This window comes from Macaca thibetana, chromosome 19, assembly GCF_024542745.1.
Source record: "Macaca thibetana thibetana isolate TM-01 chromosome 19, ASM2454274v1, whole genome shotgun sequence".
Classification (NCBI taxonomy): domain Eukaryota; kingdom Metazoa; phylum Chordata; class Mammalia; order Primates; family Cercopithecidae; genus Macaca; species Macaca thibetana.
The window spans coordinates 21,279,390-21,301,516 of NC_065596.1; the positions used below are offsets into that span (position 1 = coordinate 21,279,390).

General features: G+C 47.6%; 2 protein-coding genes across 3 annotated transcripts in view; both read right to left on the reverse strand.

Moving 5' to 3' along the window:
* The window catches only part of NCLN (nicalin), a 353,563-nt gene that overhangs the window by 283,956 nt on the left and 47,480 nt on the right, over nucleotides 1-22,127 (reverse strand). The gene's annotated exons all lie outside the window — the stretch shown is intronic.
* Nucleotides 14,456-22,127, reverse strand: part of ZNF57 (zinc finger protein 57) — an 84,484-nt gene continuing 76,812 nt past the window's right edge. For both annotated transcript variants that reach the window (XM_050770388.1, XM_050770387.1), the window contains 3 exons: nucleotides 17,898-18,024; nucleotides 17,297-17,468; nucleotides 14,456-16,622 (listed from right to left, as the gene is read on the reverse strand). In XM_050770388.1, the coding sequence (XP_050626345.1) occupies nucleotides 15,257-16,622; nucleotides 17,297-17,468; nucleotides 17,898-17,931 (1,572 nt within the window). In that variant the 5' untranslated portion in view covers nucleotides 17,932-18,024 and the 3' untranslated portion in view covers nucleotides 14,456-15,256. The remainder of the gene's footprint in view (nucleotides 16,623-17,296; nucleotides 17,469-17,897; nucleotides 18,025-22,127) is intronic.

The window sequence follows — 22,127 nt, forward strand, 5'->3', positions numbered from 1 at the left end:
TGGGATTACAGGCGTGAGCCACCGCGCCCAGCTACAATACATTTTTTCTGACCTGGCTCTGCCAGTCTAGAACAGCTCCCAAAGCCAACATGACATTGGACTTTAGTTTCCTCTTAGCACACTCCATAGACTTTTCCACAAGCATCCCCACCAGGGACCCTCCTTAGGATTCACGTACACAGAGATCCTTGGATTTCACCATCCCCCTCTGGTTTTCTTTTTTTTTTTTTTTTTTTTTTTTTTTTTTTTGAGACGGAGTCTCGCTCTGTCGCCCAGGCTGGAGTGCAGTGGCCGGATCTCAGCTCACTGCAAGCTCCGCCTCCCGGGTTCACGCCATTCTCCTGCCTCAGCCTCCCGAGTAGCTGGGACTACAGGCGCCCGCCACCTCGCCCGGCTAGTTTTTTGTATTTTTTAGTAAAGACGGGGTTTCACCGTGTCAGCCAGGATGGTCTTGATCTCCTGACCTGGTGATCCGCCCGTCTCGGCCTCCCAAAGTGCTGGGATTACAGGCTTGAGCTACCGCACCCGGCCATCCCTCTGGTTTTCATCAGGCCATTCCAGGCTATTGCATTTAGTGATCTCCTCTCTTCCTGTGAACCCCTTTATCTCCAACTCTTCTCATAGTTACATGATTTCTTTTTTTTTTTTTTTTTGAGACGGAGTCTCGCTCTGTCGCCCAGGCTGGAGTGCAGTGGCGCTATCTCGGCTCACTGCAAGCTCCGCCTCCTGGGTTTACGCCATTCTCCTGCCTCAGCCTCCCGAGTAGCTGGGACTACAGGCGCCCGCCACCTCGCCCGGCTAATTTTTTTGTATTTTTAGTAGAGACGGGGTTTCATTGTGTTAGCCAGGATGGTCTCGATCTCCTGACCTCGTGATCCGCCTGTCTCGGCCTCCCAAAGTGCTGGGATTACAGGCTTGAGCCACCGCGCCAGGCCTAGTTACATGATTTCTGTAGTAAGCATCTTGTTCCTTAATCGTAACCTGTTTCCTCACTCCACTCTGACAGTTTTAATGTTGCAGCCAAGAATGCATTGCATTGTTGATGTTGAGTGGCGGCATGACCACTGAGCCTCCATTTTATTTATTTCTTTTTTTTCTCTTGAGACAGTTTTTGCTCTTGTTACCCAGGCTAGAGTGCAATGGCACGATCTCAGCTCACTGCAACCTCCATCTCCTGGGTTCAAGCGATTTTCCTGCCTCAGCCTCCCAAGTAGCTGGGATTACAGGTGTGTGCCACCACACCTGGCTAATTTTTTTTTGTATTTTTAGTAGAGACGGGGTTTCACCATGTTGCTCAGGCTGGTCTTGAGCTCCCGACCTCAGGCGATCCACCTGCCTTGGCCTCCAAAAGTGCTGGGATTATAGACATGAGCCACCGCACCCACCCTTTCTTTTCCTTTTTGATACTGAGTCTCATTCTGTTGCCCAGGCTGGAGTGCAATGGGGTGATCTTGGCTCACTGCAAGCTCTGCTTCCCGGGTTCAAGTGATTTTCCTGCCTCAGCCTCCTAAGGAGCTGGGACTACAGGTACACACCACCACACCTGGCTTTTCTGTATTTGTATTTATCTATTTATTTTTTTGAGACAGTGTCTCGCTGTGTCACCCAGGCTGGACTACAATGGTGCAATTTTGGCTCACTGCAACCTCTGCCTCCTGGATTCAAGCCATTCTCCTGCCTCAGCCCCCCAAGTAGCTGGGACTTCAGGCATGAGCCACCACACCCAGCCAATTTTGTATTTTTAGTAGAGACAGGGTTTCACCATGTTGGCCAGGCTGGTCTCGAACTCCTGACTTCAAGTGACCTGCCCACTTCAGCCTCCCAAAGTGCTGGGATTACAGGTGTGAGTCACCACACCTGGCCTATTTATTTATTTATGTTTGAGACAAAGTCTCGCTCTGTTGCTCAGGCTGGAATGCAATGGCACAATCTCGGCTCACTGCAACCTCCACTTCCTGGGTTCAAGCGATTCTCCTGCCTCAGCCTCCTGAGTAGCTGAAATTACAGGAGTGCACCACCACACCCAGCTAATTTTTTGTATTTTTAGTAGAGATGGGGTTTTGCCATGTTGGCCAAGCTGGTCTCAAACTTCTGACCTCAAGCAATCCACCTGGCTCGGCCTCCCAAAGTGCTGGGATTACAGGCATGAGCCACCATGTCTGGTCTTCTTTTTAATTATTAAAAAAAAAAAAAAAAGAGTTTCACCATGTTGCCCAGGGTGGTCTCGAACTCCTGAGCTAAAGGGATCCACCCACCTTGGCCTCCCAAAGTGCTGGGATAACAGGCATGAGCCAGCGTGCTTGGCCTCTATTTTCTCTTTTCCTTTTTTCTTTTCTTTTTTTTTTTTTTTTTTTTTTTTTTGAGATGGAGTCTTGCTGCTTCACCTAGGCTGGAGTGCAGTGGCAAGATCTTGGCTCACTGCAATCTCCACCTCCTGGCTTCAAGTGATTCTCCTGCCTCAGCCTCCTGAGTAGCTGAGATTATAGGTGTACGCCACCACGCCCAGCTAATTTTTGTATTTTTAGTAGACATGGGGTTTCACCATGTTGGCCAAGATGGTCTCGATTTCCTGACCTCGTGATCCGCCCGCCTCAGCCTCCCAAAGTGTTGGAATTAGAGGCGTGAGCCACCGCGCCCGGCCCTATTTTCTATTTTGGTTATTTCATACTAGGAATACAGAGAGGCAGAAAACCACAGCTGTGCACTGAGACCACTGACACTTGGGAGTCACTGCACTCCAGGCACAGGGACCGCCACGGACAAGCGAGTCCTCCCAGACACGCAGGAGTCGCCCCCATGGCCGACAAAAATCACAACATTTGTTCTGGGGACTAAAGGATGGACACATCCAGAGACACGGACACACCCACAAATCATCGCCCCCCACTCTTCAGCCCCACAGCGCCCCCCTGGTCCCTCTACAATCTCTGCCATCTGTCACCTCCATACCCAGAGCATCGTCCATCATGGGTGGGGGCCCCGCCACAGAGATGCCACTCCTCAGACCCAGAAGATGACCGCAAGCTACTGCAACGCGGGGTAGGGGTTCAGGGTGTCCATAATCTCCCGCCTCGCCCTGTCTCTGAGTCCCCTTCTCTGTCGCTTGGAAAAACCACAGCAGCGGCCCTCGCAGAAGTAGGGAGCTTCGCCCGCGGCTTCCGTAATCCCAGGGGACCCCGCGGCACGAGGTTAAGCGGCAGAGCGCGCTGCATGCCGGGAGGAGCCTGGCGGACGGGGTTTTGAGCGTCTGCGCAGCCTCCGTTTGAGGTGGCCATTTCCCACAAGCCTCCGGGGCAGGGGCCTCGCCGGCGCGGTAGTCTGGCTGGAACTGCGCGCCTGGTGCGGTGAGCTTCCGGGTCTGGTGCGGCTGTGCAGGTGCAGGCACTGCCTCCGGCCTCGGTGATTGCGAAACGGAGGGGCAATGGGTGCGGGTGCGCCTGTGGGTGTGAGGGACCGAGGGGCGGTGGGTGCAGGTGGGCCTGTGGGCGTGAGGGACCGAGGGGCAATGGGTGCGGGTGGGCCTGTGGGTGTGAGGGACGGAGGGGCGGTGGGTGCGGGTGCGCCTGTGGGTGTGAGGGACCGAGGGACAGTGGGTGCGGGTGCGCCTGTGGGTGTGAGGGACCGAGGGACAGTGGGTGCGGGTGGGCCTGTGGGTGTGATGGACCGAGGGGTGGTGGGTGCGGGTGGGCTTGCTGGTGAGGGTGGGTGTGGGTGCGCCGGTGGGTGTGGGGGACCGAGAGGCAGTGCATTCGGGTGCGCCTGCCGGTGTGGGGGGACCGAGGGTGGGTGTGGGTGCGCCTGCAGATGTCGGGGACAGAGAAGCAGTGGGTCGGGGGAACCTAGGGTGGGCGTGGGTGCATCTGCGCTGGCTATGGTGGGGCGCCTTTGAGGTTGGTGGTTGCGGTTGTCCTGGGGCGCCGAGGTGGCTACAAGGCTGTGGGGTGCCTGTGGCCGTGGTCGGCGGGTGGCCGTGGAACATGGACCCAGCCACTCTTTTTCCGGCGCTTTCTCCTCGCGGCTGCGACTGTGCTCCCGAGAGGGTGCAGGTGCGAGTCTTTAATGAGGCTTATGGAGAAGAAGTCGTGGAACTGGGTTGTTACGGGAGTTGAGAGTTGAAACTGGCCTCAAGCCAAGTCCTCAGCTGATGCCTGAGAATTAGGACCCCCCACTAGGTAGAGTCCCCTTTGGGAGAACTGGAATGCGCCTTTAGGTTTCAAAACCACAGCATCTCCAGAGATCTGACCCTGGGGACCTGAATAAACTCAACTCTCACAGAAGCGCTCTTGGCAGGTGCGGCCCGCAAGGGCATTTCCTAACGTCAGTACAGGCAAGTTTGGGGCATGAGTCCTCCTTCCTCAGACCTTCAGTGCTTCCTAAATATCCAAAGGTGGTAAAAGAAACGTTGCACGTTTTCTTTTCTTTTCTTTCTTTCTTTCTTTTTCTTTTTTTTTTTTTTTTTTTTTTTGAGACGGAGTTTCGTTGTTGTTGCCCAGGCTGGAGTGCAGTGGCGCTATCTCGGCTCACCGCAACCTCCGTCTTTCGGGTTCAAGCGATTCCCCTGCCTCAGCCTCCCGAGTAGCTGGGATTACAGGCACCTGCCACCACTCCTGGCTAATTTTTTGTATTTATTTTTTGTAGAGACGGGGTTTCCCCATATTGGTCAGGCTGGTCTTGAACTCCTGACCTCAGGTGATCCGCCCGCCTCGGCCTCCCAAAGTGCTGGGATTACAGACGTGATCCACTGCCCAACCACGTTGCACGTTTTCTTTTTTTTTTTTTTTTCTTTTTGAGACGGAGTCTCACTCTGTCGCCCAGGCTGGAGTGCAGTGGCCGGATCTCAGCTCACTGCAAGCTCCGCCTCCTGGGTTCACGCCATTCTCCTGCCTCAGCCTCCCGAGTAGCTGGGACTACAGGCGCCCGCCGCCTCGCCCGGCTAATTTTTTGTATTTTTTAGTAGAGACGGGGTTTCACCATGTTAGCCAGGATGGTCTCGATCTCCTGACCTCGTGATCCGCCCGTCTCGGCCTCCCAAAATGCTGGGATTACAGGCTTGAGCCACCGTGCCCGGCCCTACGTTGCACGTTTTCAATTAAAGTTCAGGAGGGTTTACATTTTCTCCTAGTAAGTGAAAGCGGTTTGTTATTATTATTTTTAATATACACGCAGTAAGACTAAGCATATTTCTTTGAGTTTTCATAAATGCATATTTACACCACCAAAATAGAGAACATTCTGTCACTCCCCACATACTCTTGGGTTGCCCATTTGTACTCAACCTTTCACCCCAACCAGGAATCTGCTTTAGCTACCTGTATCTTTGCCTTTTCCAGAATGTCATGTTATGTGAAACATGTAGCTTTTTGAACCCTGTTTGTAAAATTCGATGCCATATTTGTAAAATTAGCTAATTATACTTGTCATTTATTGATTGAGAGACAAGGGTCACATCCTGTCACCTAGGCTGGAGTGGGAGGGGCACAGTCATAGCTCACTGCTGTCTCAAACGTCTGTCAGCACTTTGGGAGGCCGAGACGGGCGGATCACGAGGTCAGGAGATCGAGACCATCCTGGCTAACGCTGTGAAACCCCGTCTTTACTAAAAATACAAAAAATTAGCCGGGCACGGTGGCGGGTGCCTGTAGTCCCAGCTACTCGGGAGGCTGAGGCAGGAGAATGGCGTGAACCCAGGGGGCGGAGCTTGCAGTGAGCTGAGATGGCGCCACTGCACTCCAGCCTGGGGGACAGAGCGAGACTCCGTTTCAAAAAAAAAAAAAAAAGTCTGTCTGGGCTTAAGTTATCCTCCCACCTCAGCCTCCCCAGTAGCTGGGACTCCAGGCATGCACCACCATGCCTTGCTAATTAAAAAAAATTTTTAGTAGAGACAAGGTCTCCTTGTGTTGCCCACATTGGCCTCGAACTCCTGAGCTCAAGCAATCTTTCCACTTTGGCCTCCCGAAGTGCTGTGTTTACAGGCATGAGCCATGGCACCCAGCCTATTATTGTCTTGTAGAGTTCTCAGTTTAAAAACTTTTGATGGGCCGGGCAATATGGAGAAACCCCATCTCTACTAAAAATACAAAAAGTGAGCTGGGCGTGGTGGCACATGCCTGCAATCCCAGCTACTCGGAAGTCTGAGGCAGGAAAATCGCTTGAACCTGGGAGGCAGAGGTTGCTGTTGCCATGAGCCGAGATCGCGCCATTTCTCCAGCCTGGGCAACAAGAGTGAAGCTCTGTCTAAAAAAAAAAAAAAAAACAACTTTTGACAGAGCTAAGTAAAAGAGATGGCAGATAACAGGCCTTCAAAACTGAGAGATTAAATTACTATGTTTACATCGAGATACGGGAGTTTAGGTTAAGATTCTGTTTTCCCTGTGCTTAACTTTCTTCATTTGTATCATGGGAAGGAAGCTGGGAACAGGAGGTACAATGAGATGATAAATCATATTAATCTCTGCAGTACTTAACATCGAGAAACTGATAGAATTTCATTTACTTTCGTCATTAACAAAACGCAAAGCTATCGGCCAGGGGTGGTGGCTCTCAACTTTAATCCCAGTGCTTTGGGAGGCTGAGGCAGGAGGATTACTGGAGTCCAAGAGTTCCAGACCAGCCTGGGCAACATAATGAGACCTCATCTCTACAAAGAAACCACGCCCCCCACCACACGCACACAGAAAGCTATTACATTTTTTTCTCTTTCCTATGATCCCATTTGGTGGAAGTGCAAACTTACGAAAATCATACCTTTGAAAAGCAAAATGGGCTTTTTGGGCTTTGCAGATCATTAAAACACAAAGCTTCCATCCACTCTTATGAAAATGCATTAAAAATTTCCCAGTTTTGGCCGGGCGCGGTGGCTCAAGCCTGTAATCCCAGCACTTTGGGAGGCCGAGACGGGTGGATCACGAGGTCAGGAGATCGAGACCATCCTGGCTAACACGGTGAAACCCCGTCTCTGCTAAAAAAATACAAAAAAATAGCCGGGCGAGGTGGTGGGCGCCTGTAGTCCCAGCTACTCGGGAGGCTGAGGCAGGAGAATGGCGTGAACCCGGGAGGCGGAGCTTGCAGTGAGCTGAGATCCGGCCACTGCACTCCAGCCTGGGCGACAGAGCGAGACTCTGTCTCAAAAAAAAAAAAAAAAAAAAAAAAAATTTTCCCAGTTTTGGGATGTCAGATATGCTGGGGGTCCTCAAGGCCGCCCCCAGTGGCTCAGGGATTTGTGAGGGGTACTGAGGGGAACTGGCGGATGGTCAGCCTTACAGCTAAGATTTATTACAGTGCAAGGACTCAGAGCCAAATACTAGCAATGGGATGAGGCACATGGGGTGAAGTCGAGGAAACCAGGCACAGGCTTCCAAGGGTCCTCCCTGGTTGGCGTCGTACAAGATGCCTTTACTGCCTGGGCAACTAATTGTAACAGCACGTGCAACTGTTCACCAACCTGAGAAGCTCAATAGAGACTCTGCCAGGGTTTTTTTATTGCCAGCTGGTTATGAAGCACTCACTGCTTGGCAAATACCAAGATTCCAGATGCCCAGAATGAAAGATGTTTTGCATAAGCCATATTGCTTGTGCAATTTTGACACAGCTGACCTTGTAAACAGGGCTTCCAAGGGATAGCACTCAGGCCTGCTTTGCTCTGTTTTTTGCAGTGCAGCCTATTGGCCCCTGCTTTACAGCAAAATAATTATCAGGACTGTCACAACGCGGGGGACACGGGGGAATGAGCTTGCAGGAATGATTCCAGCTATGCCCTTTAGGGGTTTTGGACTTAGTTAAAATAAAGGTCTATTTTAGAAAGTCACCTGGCTTCCGGCCGGGCGCTGTGGCTCAAGCCTGTAATCCCAGCACTTTGGGAGGCCGAGACGGGCGGATCACAAGGTCAGGGGATCGAGACCATCCTGGCTAACACGGAGAAACCCGTCTCTACTAAAAAATACAAAAAACTAGCCAGGCGAGGTGGCGCGTGCCTGTAGTCACAGCTACTCGGGAGGCTGAGGCAGGAGAATGGCGGGAACCCCAGAGGAGGAGCTTGCAGTGAGCTGAGATCCGGCCACTGCACTCCAGCCTGGGTGACAGAGCAAGACTCCGTCTCAAAAAAAAAAAAAAAAGAAAAAAAGAAAGTCACCTGGCTTCCTTCTTAAACTTACATATTAATCCTTTTTTACCTGCCCTAAGTTACCAAGTGTGTGGTAGAGCACAACTCTTGCCAGTAATTTGAAGCTGCACTGACTGCATTCCACAGCTCCGACAGTGTCCTGATAGGTTCCACACCTGATGACAGTCCCGCAGGACACACAAGGTACTGCTGGAAACTGAGTTGACAATTTTCAGGGCAACCCAAGCAAGACATCCATTAGTCGGCAGTGAAGGTTAACAGACACTCAGTGCAGCCTCCCCCTGTAGGGAGAATTCTCAGTTCTGTCCAGTGAAGTGAGTTTAGTCCCTGATGTCAGAGAGACTGCCTGAGGCAGTCAGTTCCACATGGTTTGCTTGTCTACAGGACAGATCATCACTTTCACCAGTGTGGCCCTCAGGGTGTTCTGCAGGGCAGGTATAGCAGCTGGGCCATGCCGGGCTCCCTCACAGCCTGTCAGGGTGGTCTAGGCTCAGCAGTCAGTGTGCATTCAAAGAATTTACGGGGGCCGGGCGTGGTAGCTCACGCCTGTAATCCCAGCACTTTGAAAAGCTGAGGCAGGTGGATCACCTGAGGTCAGGAGGTCGAGACCAGCCTGACCAACATGGTGAAACCCCATCTGTACTGAAAATACAAAATTAGCCGAGGATGGTGGTGCATGCCTGTAATCCCAGCTACTTGGAAGGCCAAGGCAGGAGAATCGCTTGAACCCAGGAGGTGGAGGTTGCAGTGAGCCAAGATCACGCCATTGCACTCCAGCCTGGGTGACAAAAGTGAAACTCTGTCTCAAAAAATAAATAAAATAAAATGAAAAGAACTCATGGGAATTTGGAAAGCAGCACAGAGGGTTTTCCTTCAGGAGGAAGGAAGAGGTTGCAGGAAAGATTCTGAAAAATAAGATGAACACTGGCCTCTGCCCTCCCCCAGCCACCTCCTCAGATGCTTTTGGATATTTCCTCCTGTTACAAAATCACTGTGTCTCATCTGGCAATCGTTTCACATTTAAAAATCATCCCTTAGTGTTATCCAGATCTTCCTTCTGGAAGGGTTGTATGGAATATGACAAACAAAGTTTTTCCACAGAAAAACCTTTTTTTTTTTTTTTTTTTTTGAGACAGAGTCTCGCTCTGTCGCCCAGGCTGGAGTGCAGTGGCCAGATCTCAGCTCACTGCAAGTTCCGCCTCCCAGGTTTACGCCATTCTCCTGCCTCAGCCTCCCGAGTAGCTGGGACTACAGGCGCCCGCCACCACGCCCAGCTAATTTTTTGTATTTTTAGTAGAGATGGGGTTTTACCATGTTAGCCAGGATGGTCTCGATCTCCTGACCTCGTGATCCACCCGCCTCAGCCTCCCAAAGTGCTGTGATTACAGGCTTGAGCCACCATGCCCAGCCCAGAAAAACCTTTTAATACAATGTACTCAAAGACACAGGTTTAAAAATTGGTTGTGATAAAATCTGAAGTTTTCAAAAAAATTTCAAGATGGCTTTACATAACCTCCCATCCCTTTTGTCCTGATCATTTATTCAGTGAGCAGCTCAGAAAAGATCAGTCTGTTTCTGAGGGATAACTGCCTTACTAAGTTGTGTGTACCAGGAGAAGGTGAGGGAAGCAGGGTCAAACTGTCCATCCACGGTTACAAACAGCAGTGAATCCAGAAAGCCAAACACAATCAGCAGTGAGACATCCCCCAGGTGGAGGGGTCAAGAGCCCAGTGTCAGGAATGGGTGGAGAGGTCACAGTGCCTGGGTTATGCCCTTGCCAAACTCTAATGTTTTGTGTCAATTTTTAATATTCAGATGCAAGAGCCACGTATTACAAAGGCTTTTATGTTTTCGGTTTTTTTTGAGATGGAGTCTCGCTCTGTCGCCCAGGCTGGAGTGCAGTGGCATGATCTCGGCTCACTGCAAGCTCCGCCTCCTGGGTTCACGCCATTCTCCTGCCTCAGCCTCCCGAGTAGCTGGGACAACAGGCGCCTGGCCACGCCCAGCTAATTTTTTGTATTTTTAGTAGAGACGGGATTTCACCACGTGAGCCAGGATGCTCTCGATCTCCTGACCTGGTGATATGCCCACCTCGGCTTCCCAAAGTGCTGGGATTACAGGCGTGAGCCACCGCGCCCGACTAATTTTTGTATTTTTTAAGTAAAGACGGGGTTTCACCATGTTGGCCAGGCTGATCTTGAACTCCTGACCTCAGGTGATCTGCCTGCCTTGGCCTCCCAAAGTGCTGGGATTTACAGGCGTCAGCCACTGGGCCTGGCCATACAAAGGCTTTTATGAAAACCCCCTCCCCCCTTTTAAAATAATTGCAAATGTGCCCCTAGTATTAAATTCAGTATTTTTCACTTTAACATCATAGCTGCCAGGGAACATCCAGGTTGGAATGCAGGAGAGCCTGGAGAGGGATCTGCTACAGCAGGAGCTAGGCTAACACGCAGCTTACAACTTGTAGTAAGATGCTCTGTGGTCCACATCAAATGGGAACCCTCTGATCAGAATGCACGCGCTCAAATTCATGACCACATATCACATGGCCTAACAGTTTCAACCATTGTAAAAATGAAGCTGAAGCATACCCCTGTGTTGATTGTGACGGGGAGTCATTACCTGTTGAGGGAAGTCAGGGACCCCGAACGGAGGGACCAGCTGAAGCCATGGCAGAAGAACATAAATTGTGACGATTTCATGGACATTTATTGTTCCCCAAATTAATACTGTTATAATTTTTTTTTTTTTTTTTTGAGACGGAGTCTCGCTCTGTTGCCCAGGCTGGAGTGCAGTGGCGCGATCTCGGCTCACTGCAAGCTCCGCCTCCTGGGTTTACACCATTCTCCTGCCTCAGCCTCCTGAGTAGCTGGGACTACAGGCGCCCGCCACCGCGCCCGGCTAATTTTTTGTATTTTTAGTAGAGACGGGGTTTCACCGTGGTCTCGATCTCCTGACCTTGTGATCCGCCCGCCTCGGCCTCCCAAAGTGCTGGGATTACAGGCGTGAGCCACCGCGCCCGGCTACTTTTATAATTTCTTATGCCTGTCTTTACAGCAGTCTCCGAACATAAAGTGTGAAGATTTCATGGACACTTCTCACTTCCCCAGTCAATACCCTTGTGATTTCCTATGTCTGTCTTTAATCTCTTAATCCCATCATCTTCGTAAGCTGAGGAGGATGTATGTCGCCTCAGGACCCCATGATGATTACGTTAACTACACAAATTGTTTGTAGAGCATGTGTGTTTGAACAATATGAAATCTGGGCACCTTGAATAAAGAACAGGATAACAGCAATGTTCAGGGAACAAGGGAGATAAGACTTTAAGCTCTTGACTGCCGGTGAGCCAGATGGAACAGAGCCATATTTCTCTGCTTTCAAAAGCACATAGGAGAAATATTGCTGAATTGTTTTTCTCAGCAAGGAACATCCCTGAGAAAGAGAATGCCCCCTGATGGTAGGTCTATGAACGGCCCCCTTGGCGGCGTCTGTCTTTTATGGTCGAAGCCGAAGGGATGAAATAAGCCCCGGTCTCCTGTAGCACTCCCAGGCTTATTAGGATGAGGAAATTCCCACCTAATAAATTTTAGTCAGACAGGTTGTCTGCTCTCAAACCCTGTCTCCTGATGTTATCAATGACAATGCATGCCCAAAACTTCATTAGCAATTTTAATTTCGCCCCAGCCTGTGGTCCTGTGATCTCGCCCTGCCTCCACTTGCTTTGTGATATTTTATTACGTTGTGAAATATGTGATCTCTGTGATCCACACCCTATTCGTACACTCCCTCCCCTTTTGAAAATCACTAATAAAAGCTTGCTGGTTTTACGGCTCGGGGAACATCACGGAACCTGCTGACATGTGATGTCTCCCCTGGACACTCAGCTTTAAAATTTCTCCCTCATACTCTTTCCCTTTATTTCTCGAACCAGCCGAGACATTTAGGGAAATAGGAAAGAACCCACGTTAAATATCAGGGGTGGGGTTTCCCCCAACAATTACTGTCAGCTCCAAAAATGCACAACTGTGTATCTATTGCTCCCCACCATTTAAATACCCCTGAGTAGTTCTTTGGTTAAGATTGTTAGGTAGGGCCGGGCGCGGTGGCTCACGCCTGTAATCCCAGCACTTTGGGAGGCCGAGGCGGGCGGATCACAAGGTCAGGAGATCGAGACCACGGTGAAACCCCGTCTCTACTAAAAATACAAAAAAAAATGAGCCGGGCGCAGTGTCGGGCGCCTGTAGTCCCAGCTACTCGGGAGGCTGGGGCAGGAGAATGGCGTGAACCCAGGAGGCGGAGCTTGCAGTGAGCCAGGATCGCGCCACTGCACTCCAGCTTGGGCGACAGAGCAAGACTCCATCTCAAAAAAAAAAAAAAAAAAGATTGTTAGGTAGGAGTGCCGGTCGTGGTGACTCATGCCTGTAATCCCAGCACTTTGGGAGGCCAAGGCAGGCGGATCACGAGGTCAGGAGATCAAGACCATCCTGGCTAACACGGTGAAACCCCGTCTCTACTAAAAATACAAAAAATTAGGCCGGGCGCGGTGGCTCAAGCCTGTAATCCCAGCACTTTGGGAGGCCGAGACGGGTGGATCACGAGGTCAGGAGATCGAGACCATCCTGGCGAACACCGTGAAACCCCGTCTCTACTAAAAAATACAAAAAACTAGCCAGGCGAGGTGGCGGGCGCCTGTAGTCCCAGCTACTCGGGAGGCTGAGGCAGGAGAATGGCGTGAACCCGGGAGGCGGAGCTTGCAGTGAGCTGAGATCCGGCCACTGCACTCCAGCCCGGGCTACAGAGCGAGACTCCGCCTCAAAAAAAAAAAAAAAAATAAAAAAATAAATAAATAAAATACAAAAAATTAGAAGGGTGTGGTGGCGGGCGCCTGTAGTCCCAGCTACTCGGGAGGCTGAGGCAGGAGAATGGCGTGAACCCGGGAGGTGGAGCTTGCAGTGAGCCGAGATTGCGCCACTGCACTCCAGCCTGGGCGACAGAGCGAGACTCCATCTCAAAAAAAAAAGAAGTTATGTTAATGTCAAAAGTTTTAAGTATATAAAAAATTGATCTTTAAGAAGAGTGCATGAACTGTACAAATCCGGTAATACTAATAAATAGTGCCTAAATTGACAAAATTACAAAGTTGATTTCATATTCCATAATTGCAATGGAATATTTATATCTTCAGAGTAAAAATGTTTGTTAGTATACAGTTTATCTGAACATGGTTCATAGAATCTAAGAAACAACTACAGAGGAATTTGACAAAAAGTGTCTTGTTCTTAATAGCATGTAATTAAACATAGTATTGAACACATACTGAAGGGTTGCACTTAGCTCTGAGTAATAGGAAACTCAGTCTGCCTGATATAAGTGATTATTCTTACATGGATGGACTAAGTAGTCATTCAGCGATGCTGTACATGATCAGACGTTTGTGTGTGTGATTTTTGGCTTGTGTGTGTGATTTTTGGCTGTCATGGTTGTGTCTGCACACAGAACCATAAGCAGTACTAAGAGAACAAAAGAACAAAATGTTTAGTATAAAAATAAGGTAAGACCTGGGCTGGGTGCAGTGGCTCACGCCTGTAATCCCAGCACTTTGGGAGGCCGAGGCGGGCGGATCCCAAGGTCAGGAGTTCGAGACCAGCCTGGCCAACATAGTGAAACCCCGTCTCTACTAAAAATACAAGTTAGCCAAGCATGGTGGTGCTTGCCTGTAATCCCAGCTACTCAGGAGGCTAGGCAGGAGAATCGCTTGAACCCAGGAGGCAGAGGTTGTGAGCCGAGATCGTGCCACTGCACTCCAGCCTGGGCAACAGAGCGGGACTCTGTCTCAAAAAAATAAATAAATAAAATAAAAATAAAATAAGGTAAGACCTAAAGGAGGGAGTCAGAGCTTCAGAGATGATCACTACGACAGTCAGGATCAGTGGCCTGGTGGACATGGCAGGTGTTCTAGGAATCTGAACTAAATGTATTCATGTTGGGGGAGCTCATGGAGACATCTGGCTGAAAGTTAGGCAGCTGGTGTCTGTTGTAGAGATACTCTTCATTAATAGGGGCAGGAATCAATACAGTGATCCAGAAGGCCATGTGTATGGTGCACCTGAGTGCCACCTTGATGTCACTGAGTATGCTGGCTCTACAAAGCGGGTAATGACTTCTCAAGTCCTAACTGCCAAACCTCATGCAAAGTAGAAAATGAGCAGATTTTAACTTGGTGCCATAAAGGAAAGGCATTCAGGGAAATGTCTTTCCCAGCCTTACACATATATCCATAACAAAACCATCTGTAGATTGATTCTTGTCGTATAGGTCCCCCTTCCTAATTCAAAGGCTACTGTCTAACTCCCAGTGAGAAATGAGGAAAAACAAATTACAAAAGATGATTAGAGACTATACTTTATAGAGAACTTTGCATATTTACAAGGTTTTGCAAAACAATTTTGGTAAGGTACAATATTTAAAATAGGTAAGTGATATCCACTATCTGTAGCAGTAGGCCAGTAAGAATAAAAAATACCAAAGTTTCATTGTTGTAATGATGCCAAACAGAAAAATATAGAAGCTATAAAAATTCTGTCATGTTCAAAGTACACTCCAAATCACCTTTGGGTCTAATACAGTTCGAAATGAAAATATTTAAGAGGCCGGGCACGGTGGCTCATGCCTGTAATCCCAGCACTTTGGAAGGCCGAGATGGGCAGATCACGAGGTCAGGAGATCGAGACCATCCTGGCTAACACGGTGAAACCCCGTCTCTACTAAAAATACAAAAAATTAGCCAGGTGTGGTGGCGGCGCCTGTAGTCCCAGCTACTCGGGAGGCTGAGGCAGGAGAATGGCATGAACCTAGGAGGCAGAGGTTACAGTGAGCTGAGATCATGCCCCTGCACTCCAGCCTGGGTGACAGAGCTGGACTCTAAGAGATAAAACACTTAACTATGAAAACATAGGTATTATATCTGAAAGAGGACTTAGAGAATTATTTTCTCTAATGGCTCTGTTTGACAAATGAGGTATTGACAAGTACAATATCATACTTGTAATATTTCTCTCCTGGTGTGAAGTTTGTGGCAAATTAGACATGAATTAATGTGAGGTTATCCCATGTTACTTATAGAATTTCTCTTCAGTGTGTACTCCCACTGGTTTTAGAAAGAATGACTTGACAACTGAAGGCTTTTGAGTGTGATTGACATTCGTGGGATTTCTGTCCTGCGTGCATCCTCAGATGGTTTCGGAAGGAGGAGGGCCACTTGAAGGACATCCCACATTGTTTACATTTGTGAGGTTTCTCTCCAGTGTGCATCCTCACGTGATTATGTAAGGTTGAGGACCAAGTGAAGGTTTTCCCACATTGTTTACACTCATAAGGCTTCTCTCCAGTGTGCATCCTCAAATGACCCTGGAATGCTCTGGAAGAAGTAAAGGCCTTCCCACAGTGTTCACATTTATAGAGCTGCTCTTGTGTGTGAATTCTCACATGTTCTCTAAACGTTGAGGACCAAGTGAAGGTTTTCCCACATTGTTTACACTCATAAGGCTTCTCTCCAGTGTGCGTCCTCAAATGACCTTGGAATGATCTGGAAGAGGTAAAAGCCTTCCCACAGTGTTCACATTTATAGAGATGCTCTTGTGTGTGAATTCTCGCATGTTCTCTAAACGTTGAGGACCAAGTGAAGGCTTTTCCACATTGTTTACACTCATAAGGTTTCTCTCCCGTGTGTGTCCTCAAATGACCTTGGAATGATCTGGAAGAGGTAAAAGCCTTCCCACAGTTTTCACATTTATAGAGTTTCTCCCCAGTGTGGATCCTCGTGTGTACTCGCAAGGTTTCAGACCAACTAAATGTTTTCCCACACTGCTTGCATTCATAGAGCTTCTGTCCCGTGTGCGTCTTCTCATGTCTTTGAAAAGCCTGGGGGTAACTGAAGCCTTTCCCACAGTGTTGACATTTATAGGGCTTCTCTCCAGTGTGTGTTGTCATGTGTCTTTGAAATGTCGAGGGATAAATGAAGGCTCTCCCACACTCCTGACATTTATATGGCCTGTCTTTTGTGTGAGTTCTCACATGTCTAGTGAAACTTGCAAACCCATTAAATGCCATCCGACACTGCTCGCACTTATAGGTTTTCTCTGCTGTGTGAGTCTTCACGTGCTGAGAGAGGGAACGGGGATGTTGGAAAGTTTGCCCACATGCTTGACACTTATAGGGCTTCTCCTCAGTGTTGGTTCTTCCATGACTGTGTAAGTGTGAGGGACAAACGCAGACCTGCTTATATTCCTCACACAGAGGCGCTTTTCGTCCACACACAGACGTGATGTGCCTTTTAAGAGAAGAAACATGCGTGAAGACTGTCCCACACTTGGTGCATTCATACGGTTTTTCTCCAGCAGAAATTTCCTTGAACAGGGTAAGATTTGGCATTTGATGGATGGCTTCTCCATATTGACTACCTTCATTATTGTTACAGCATCTGTCCACCATACGATTTCTGTTAAAAATGAGAAACATTTTTATTTATGGTATGTTTGGCAATGATTTGTTGATATGTATTAACAAGTATTAGAAATACATTTCTAACTACATTTCAGTGTACATGAAATTTTTCTATTCTGAATTGAAGAGACATACTTATTAATGCAGTATTTATTATATATGGGGTTTTCCTGTAATGTCTTTTGTTGTTTTTTTTTTTTTTTTTTTTGAGACGGAGTCTCGCTCTGTTGCCTAGGCTGGAGTGCAGTGGTGCAATCTCAGCTCACTGCAAGCTCCGCCTCCCGGGTTCAGGCCATTCTCCTGCCTCAGCCTCCTGAGCAGCTGGGACTACAGGCACCTGCCACCACGCCCAGCTAATTTTTTTGGTATTTTTAGTAGAGACGGGGTTTCACCATGTTAGCCAGGATGGTCTTGATCTCCTGACCTCACGATCTGCCTGCCTCAGCCTCCCAAAGTGCTCGGATTACAGGTGTGAGCCACCATGCCCGGCCCCCTGTCATTATTTCTAGCAATTATGTTTCAAATTTTCAGTGTCTAAATCAAATACAAATTTTTTTTTGGTTAAAATTTGGAGCAATGCTTATATTTGGAGCAATACTTATATATATATTTAATTGCATACAAAGATTTTCTCCTAGATGACTTATTTCTCTTGTGAGTGCATCTCACCTCAGATTCTTGTGGTGATCTTCAGTGCCATAGCCTTCACAAGTTTTTTCTAAAGTGTAGGCACAGGAATTATTTCTTGTGAAGTTTGGTATTGTCTGTTCCTTAGATTTTTCTTCCCTGTACGTATCCTGCTGAGAAACTGACCCACTGGCTTTAAAATGAGTCTTATTATCTGAAACAAAAAAGTGAACAAATCTCATAAGGAATGAGACACGTATTAAGCAAAGGAAGACAATGAGGAGTTTAGCATTTTGAGGACTTCATCAGTAACAGACATCAGGGGTCAAAATGTTAGGTATTTCACAAACACAGTAAGTCACAGGTATCAAACAAGGAACCACTCTGTGATCCTAAATGACCAATGAAATCTATACCCATACTAATTTCACGAAAGGAACTTCAAGTCCTTTAAACCAAGACAGAAATAACATCTGTTTCACACACGTTTTCACTGTTAGAGAATAATGATTAGATTCTAGGTCCATGGTGGCTGTGAATATGTGTACCTTAGTCCTTTCCCACATTTCAAATCTTGAAACAGAACTGATGAGAAAGAAATGAGTTCATTAAAAACCAAGTGAAGGAATGATGTCATCCTTACCTACTGAGGCCAGGTTCCGGAAGGTCTCCAGCATCACATCTCTGTAGAGGTTCCTCTGAGCAGAATCCAGCAAAGCCCACTCCTCCAGGGTGAAGTCCACAGCCACATCCTCAAAGACCACTGAGTCCTAAGAAAAACCACGTAGGTGTGCAGGAGGATTGGTGACACCGAAAGTACTGGGAACTGGACTCAATTCACAAATTCAAATGAGATTCTGTGGTGTCCCAACACCTCCTCTATGATGTGAATGTTAGATCTTTCACTTACTCACAATCACTTCCTAATAAACTTAATAGCACCACTATGAGTCTGAACTTATCTCTACCTTTTTACCGTGACTGTTCTTATCTTCCTCTACCAGCAGGGTCGAGAGAGATGATGCTATGCAAATGAAGTAACTTTTCCATTTGAAACGCTGCATAACGCAGCAGGCCTCCGTTGTCCAAACGATGCACATTTCATAGGTCTTTCGGACCAGCCTTTGATCGGCTACTGGAGAAAACTGTAAGTCCTTGGAATCCACTGCCTGGTAAGAGGATCTTTGTATAGACGGGCCTGAGGCCAGCCAGAGAGCTTCTAACAATGTGAGGTAAGAATTCCTGTTTTTGTCTGCAGTGGAGCCCTGGGCCACCCTGTATCAGTTTTTTCCCACTTATTTTCTTAAATTATTTTAAAGGCAACTGTAGGCCGGGCGCGGTGGCTCAAGCCTGTAATCCCAGCACTTTGGGAGGCCGAGACGGGCGGATCACAAGGTCAGGAGATCGAGACCAGCCTGGCTAATACGGTGAAACCCCGTCTCTACTAAAAAATACAAAAAACTAGCCGGGTGAGGTGGCGGGCGCCTGTAGTCCCAGCTACTCGGGAGGCTGAGGCAGGAGAATGGCGTAGACCCGGGAGGCGGAGCTTGCAGTGAGCTGAGATGCGGCCACTGCACTCCAGCCTGGGCGGCAGAGCGAGACTCCGTCTCAAAAAAAAAAAAAATAAAAAAAAATAAAGGCAACTGTATAAATGTTTGTAAAGTCCTGTTACTGTATAACACATAAGAATACTTACCTGTTGGCCAATAACAGCACGAAGGAGGTGAGTGAGAGGGAGCAAAGGCAGCAAGGGACATGACGATCGATGGTAAAGTGCTAATTAAAATGCACTGTTTTGGCGTATAATATTCATGGATGTAGTATGTATTAATAATGCCATAAAAGTTGGGGGGCAGGAAGGAACAGAGCTACACAGGTGCAGCATTTCTGTATCTCACTGGAATCAAGCGATTAATATAAACCTGCAGCTCATCTGATAAGCCTCATATTTATAATACAGTAACCCCTAAAGAAACTAACAAATAGTAAAAAGTTAAACAATTGAAATATTTCATTAGAAAACACTTAATGAAAATGAAAGTAGTGGTCGGGCATGGTGACTTACTCCTGTAATCCCAGCACTTTGGGAGGCTGAGGTGAGTGGATCACCTGAGGTACGGAGTTTGAGACCAGCCTGACCAACATGGAGAAACCCCGTCTCTGCTAAAAATACAAAATTAGCCAGGTGTGGTGGCGAGCACCTGTAATCTCAGCTACTCGGGAGGCTGAAGCAGGAGAATCACTTGAACCCAGGAGGTGGAGGTTGCAGTGAGCTGAGATCGCACCATTGCTCTCCAGCCTGGGCGACAGAGTGAAACTCCATCTCCAAAAAACAAAACAAAACAAACAAAAAAACAAAGTAGTAAAGGAGTATAGCAACAAGAAAGGCATAAAACCCACAAAAAACAAAAAGTAAGATGGCAAACATAAGTATGTCTAACTCAGTAATAACACTAAATGGGAATGAATTACAGAACCCAATTAAATGGCAGAGGTTGTCAGAACGGATAACAAACATAGTCCAACTATATACACTGTATAAGATACACACTAGCTGGCCGCGGTGGCTCACGCCTGTAATCCCAGCACTTTGGGAGGCCGAGGCGGGCAGATCATGAGGTCAGGAGATTGAGACCATCCTGGCTAACACGGTGAAACTCCGTCTCTACTAAAAATTAGCCGGGCATGGTGGCAGGCGCCTGTAGTCCCAGCTACTCGGGAGGCTGAGGCTGGAGAATGGCGTGAACCCAGAAGGCAGAGCTTGCAGTGAGCCGAGATTGCGCCACTGCACTCCAGCCTGGGCAACAGAGCAAGACTCCATCTCAAAAAAAAAGATACACACTTTTGATCCAAAGATACAAACAGATTGCAAGTAAAGGATGGGGCTGGGTGCGGTGGCTCACACCTATAATCCCAGCAGTTTGGGAGGCCAAGGTGGGCAGATCACCGGAGGTCAAGAGTTTGAAACCAGTCCAGCCAACATAGTGAAACTCTGTCTCTACTAAAAATACAAAAACTAGCTAGGTGTGGTGGCTTATGCATGTAATCGCAGCTACTCTGGAGGCTGAGGCAGGAGAATCTCTTGAACCCAGGAGGTGGAGGTTGCAGTGAGCCAAGATTGCGCCAGTGCACTCCAGCCTGGGTGTCAGAGCAAAGACTCCGTCTCATAAAAAAAAAAAAAAGGATAGCAAAAGATATTGTGCAAATAGCTATATTAATATCAGACATAACATTAAAATAAAAAGTGTTAGTAAAGAAGGAAATTGTATAATGACAAAAGGTTCAATCCACCCTGTAAAGTTATAATTATATGTGCACCTAAAAACAGAGCACCAAAATACATGATGCAAAAAAATGGCAAAAATAGGCTGGGCACAGTGACTCACGTCTGTAATCCCAGCACTCTGGGAGGACAAGGCCGGCAGATCACGATGTCAAGACATCCAGACCATCCTGGCCAATGTGGTAAAACCCCATCTCTACTAAAAATACAAAAATTAGCTGGGCGTGGTGGTGCACACCTGTAGTCTCAGCTACTCAGGAGGCTGAGGCAGAAGAATCACTTGAACCTGGGATGCGTAGGTTTCAGTGAGCCAAGATCGCACCACTGCACTCCAGCCTGGCGAGAGAGTGAGACTGTGTCTCAAAAAAAAAAAAAAAAAAAGATAGTTAAACCTAACAGTTGGAACAGAAATACCCCACTCTTCTTTTTTTTTTTTTTTTTTTTTTAAGTTGAACACAGCATCATCTATTAACCCCACTTTTTAATAATAGAACATCTAGGTGGAATACAGGGAAATAAAATAAATAAAATAATAGAACACTATAAGTCATTTAGACATAACAGATACCTGCAGAATACTCAACCCAACAATAGCAAAACATGCATTCTTTTCAAGTGCAGGAAGAATGTGCTGTAAAAGAGACGCTTTGCTAGACCAGAGAAGAAACCTCAACAATTTTTTTTTTTTTTGGGGATGGAGTCTTGCTCTGTTGCCCAGGCTGGAGTGCAGTGGTGCGATCTCAGCTCACTGCAAGCTCCGCCTCCCGGTTTCACATCATTCTCCTGCCTCAGCCTCCCAAGTAGCTGGGACTACAGGCGCCCGCCACCACGCCTGGCTAATTTTTTGTATTTTCAGTAGAGACGGGGTTTCACCATGTTAGCCAGGATGGTCTCAATCTCCTGACCTTGTGATCCACCCGCCTCAGCCTCCCAAAGTGCTGGGATTACAGGTGTAAGCCACCGCACCCGGCCAACAAATTTTAAACAATAGAAATACAAGGTATTGGCTGGGCTCGGTGACTCACACCTGTAATCCCAGCATTTTGGGAGACCAAGGCAGATGGATCGCTGGAACTCAGGTGTTCGAGACCAGCCTGGGCAACATAGTGAGACCCTGTCTCTACTAAAAATGCAAAAATTAGCTGGGTATGGTGGCACACACATGTAGTCCCAGCTACTTGGGAGGCTGAGGCACGAGAATTGCTTGAACCCAGGAGACAGAAGTCGCAGTGAGCTCTGATCACAGCACTGACAGAGCAAGAGTCAGTTTTCAAATAAATAACAAAACAACCCCAGAAATAAGTATGTCCTCTGACCACCATGGAATGAGAAATGAAATTGGAAACTTACACAGAAAATTGGGCAGATTCACTAATATGTGGATATTTACACACTCTTCCATAACTAATGGATCAAAGAGAAATCAAAAGGGAAATACTTTGAGATGGATGGAAAATAAAGACATACCAAAACTTATATAAAGGATATTAATAGCTATAAATACCTATCCTGAAGATTGCAAATCAACAACCTAACCTTGTCCACCTCAAGACAATAGGAAAATAAAACTAAATCTAAGCAACTAGGAGG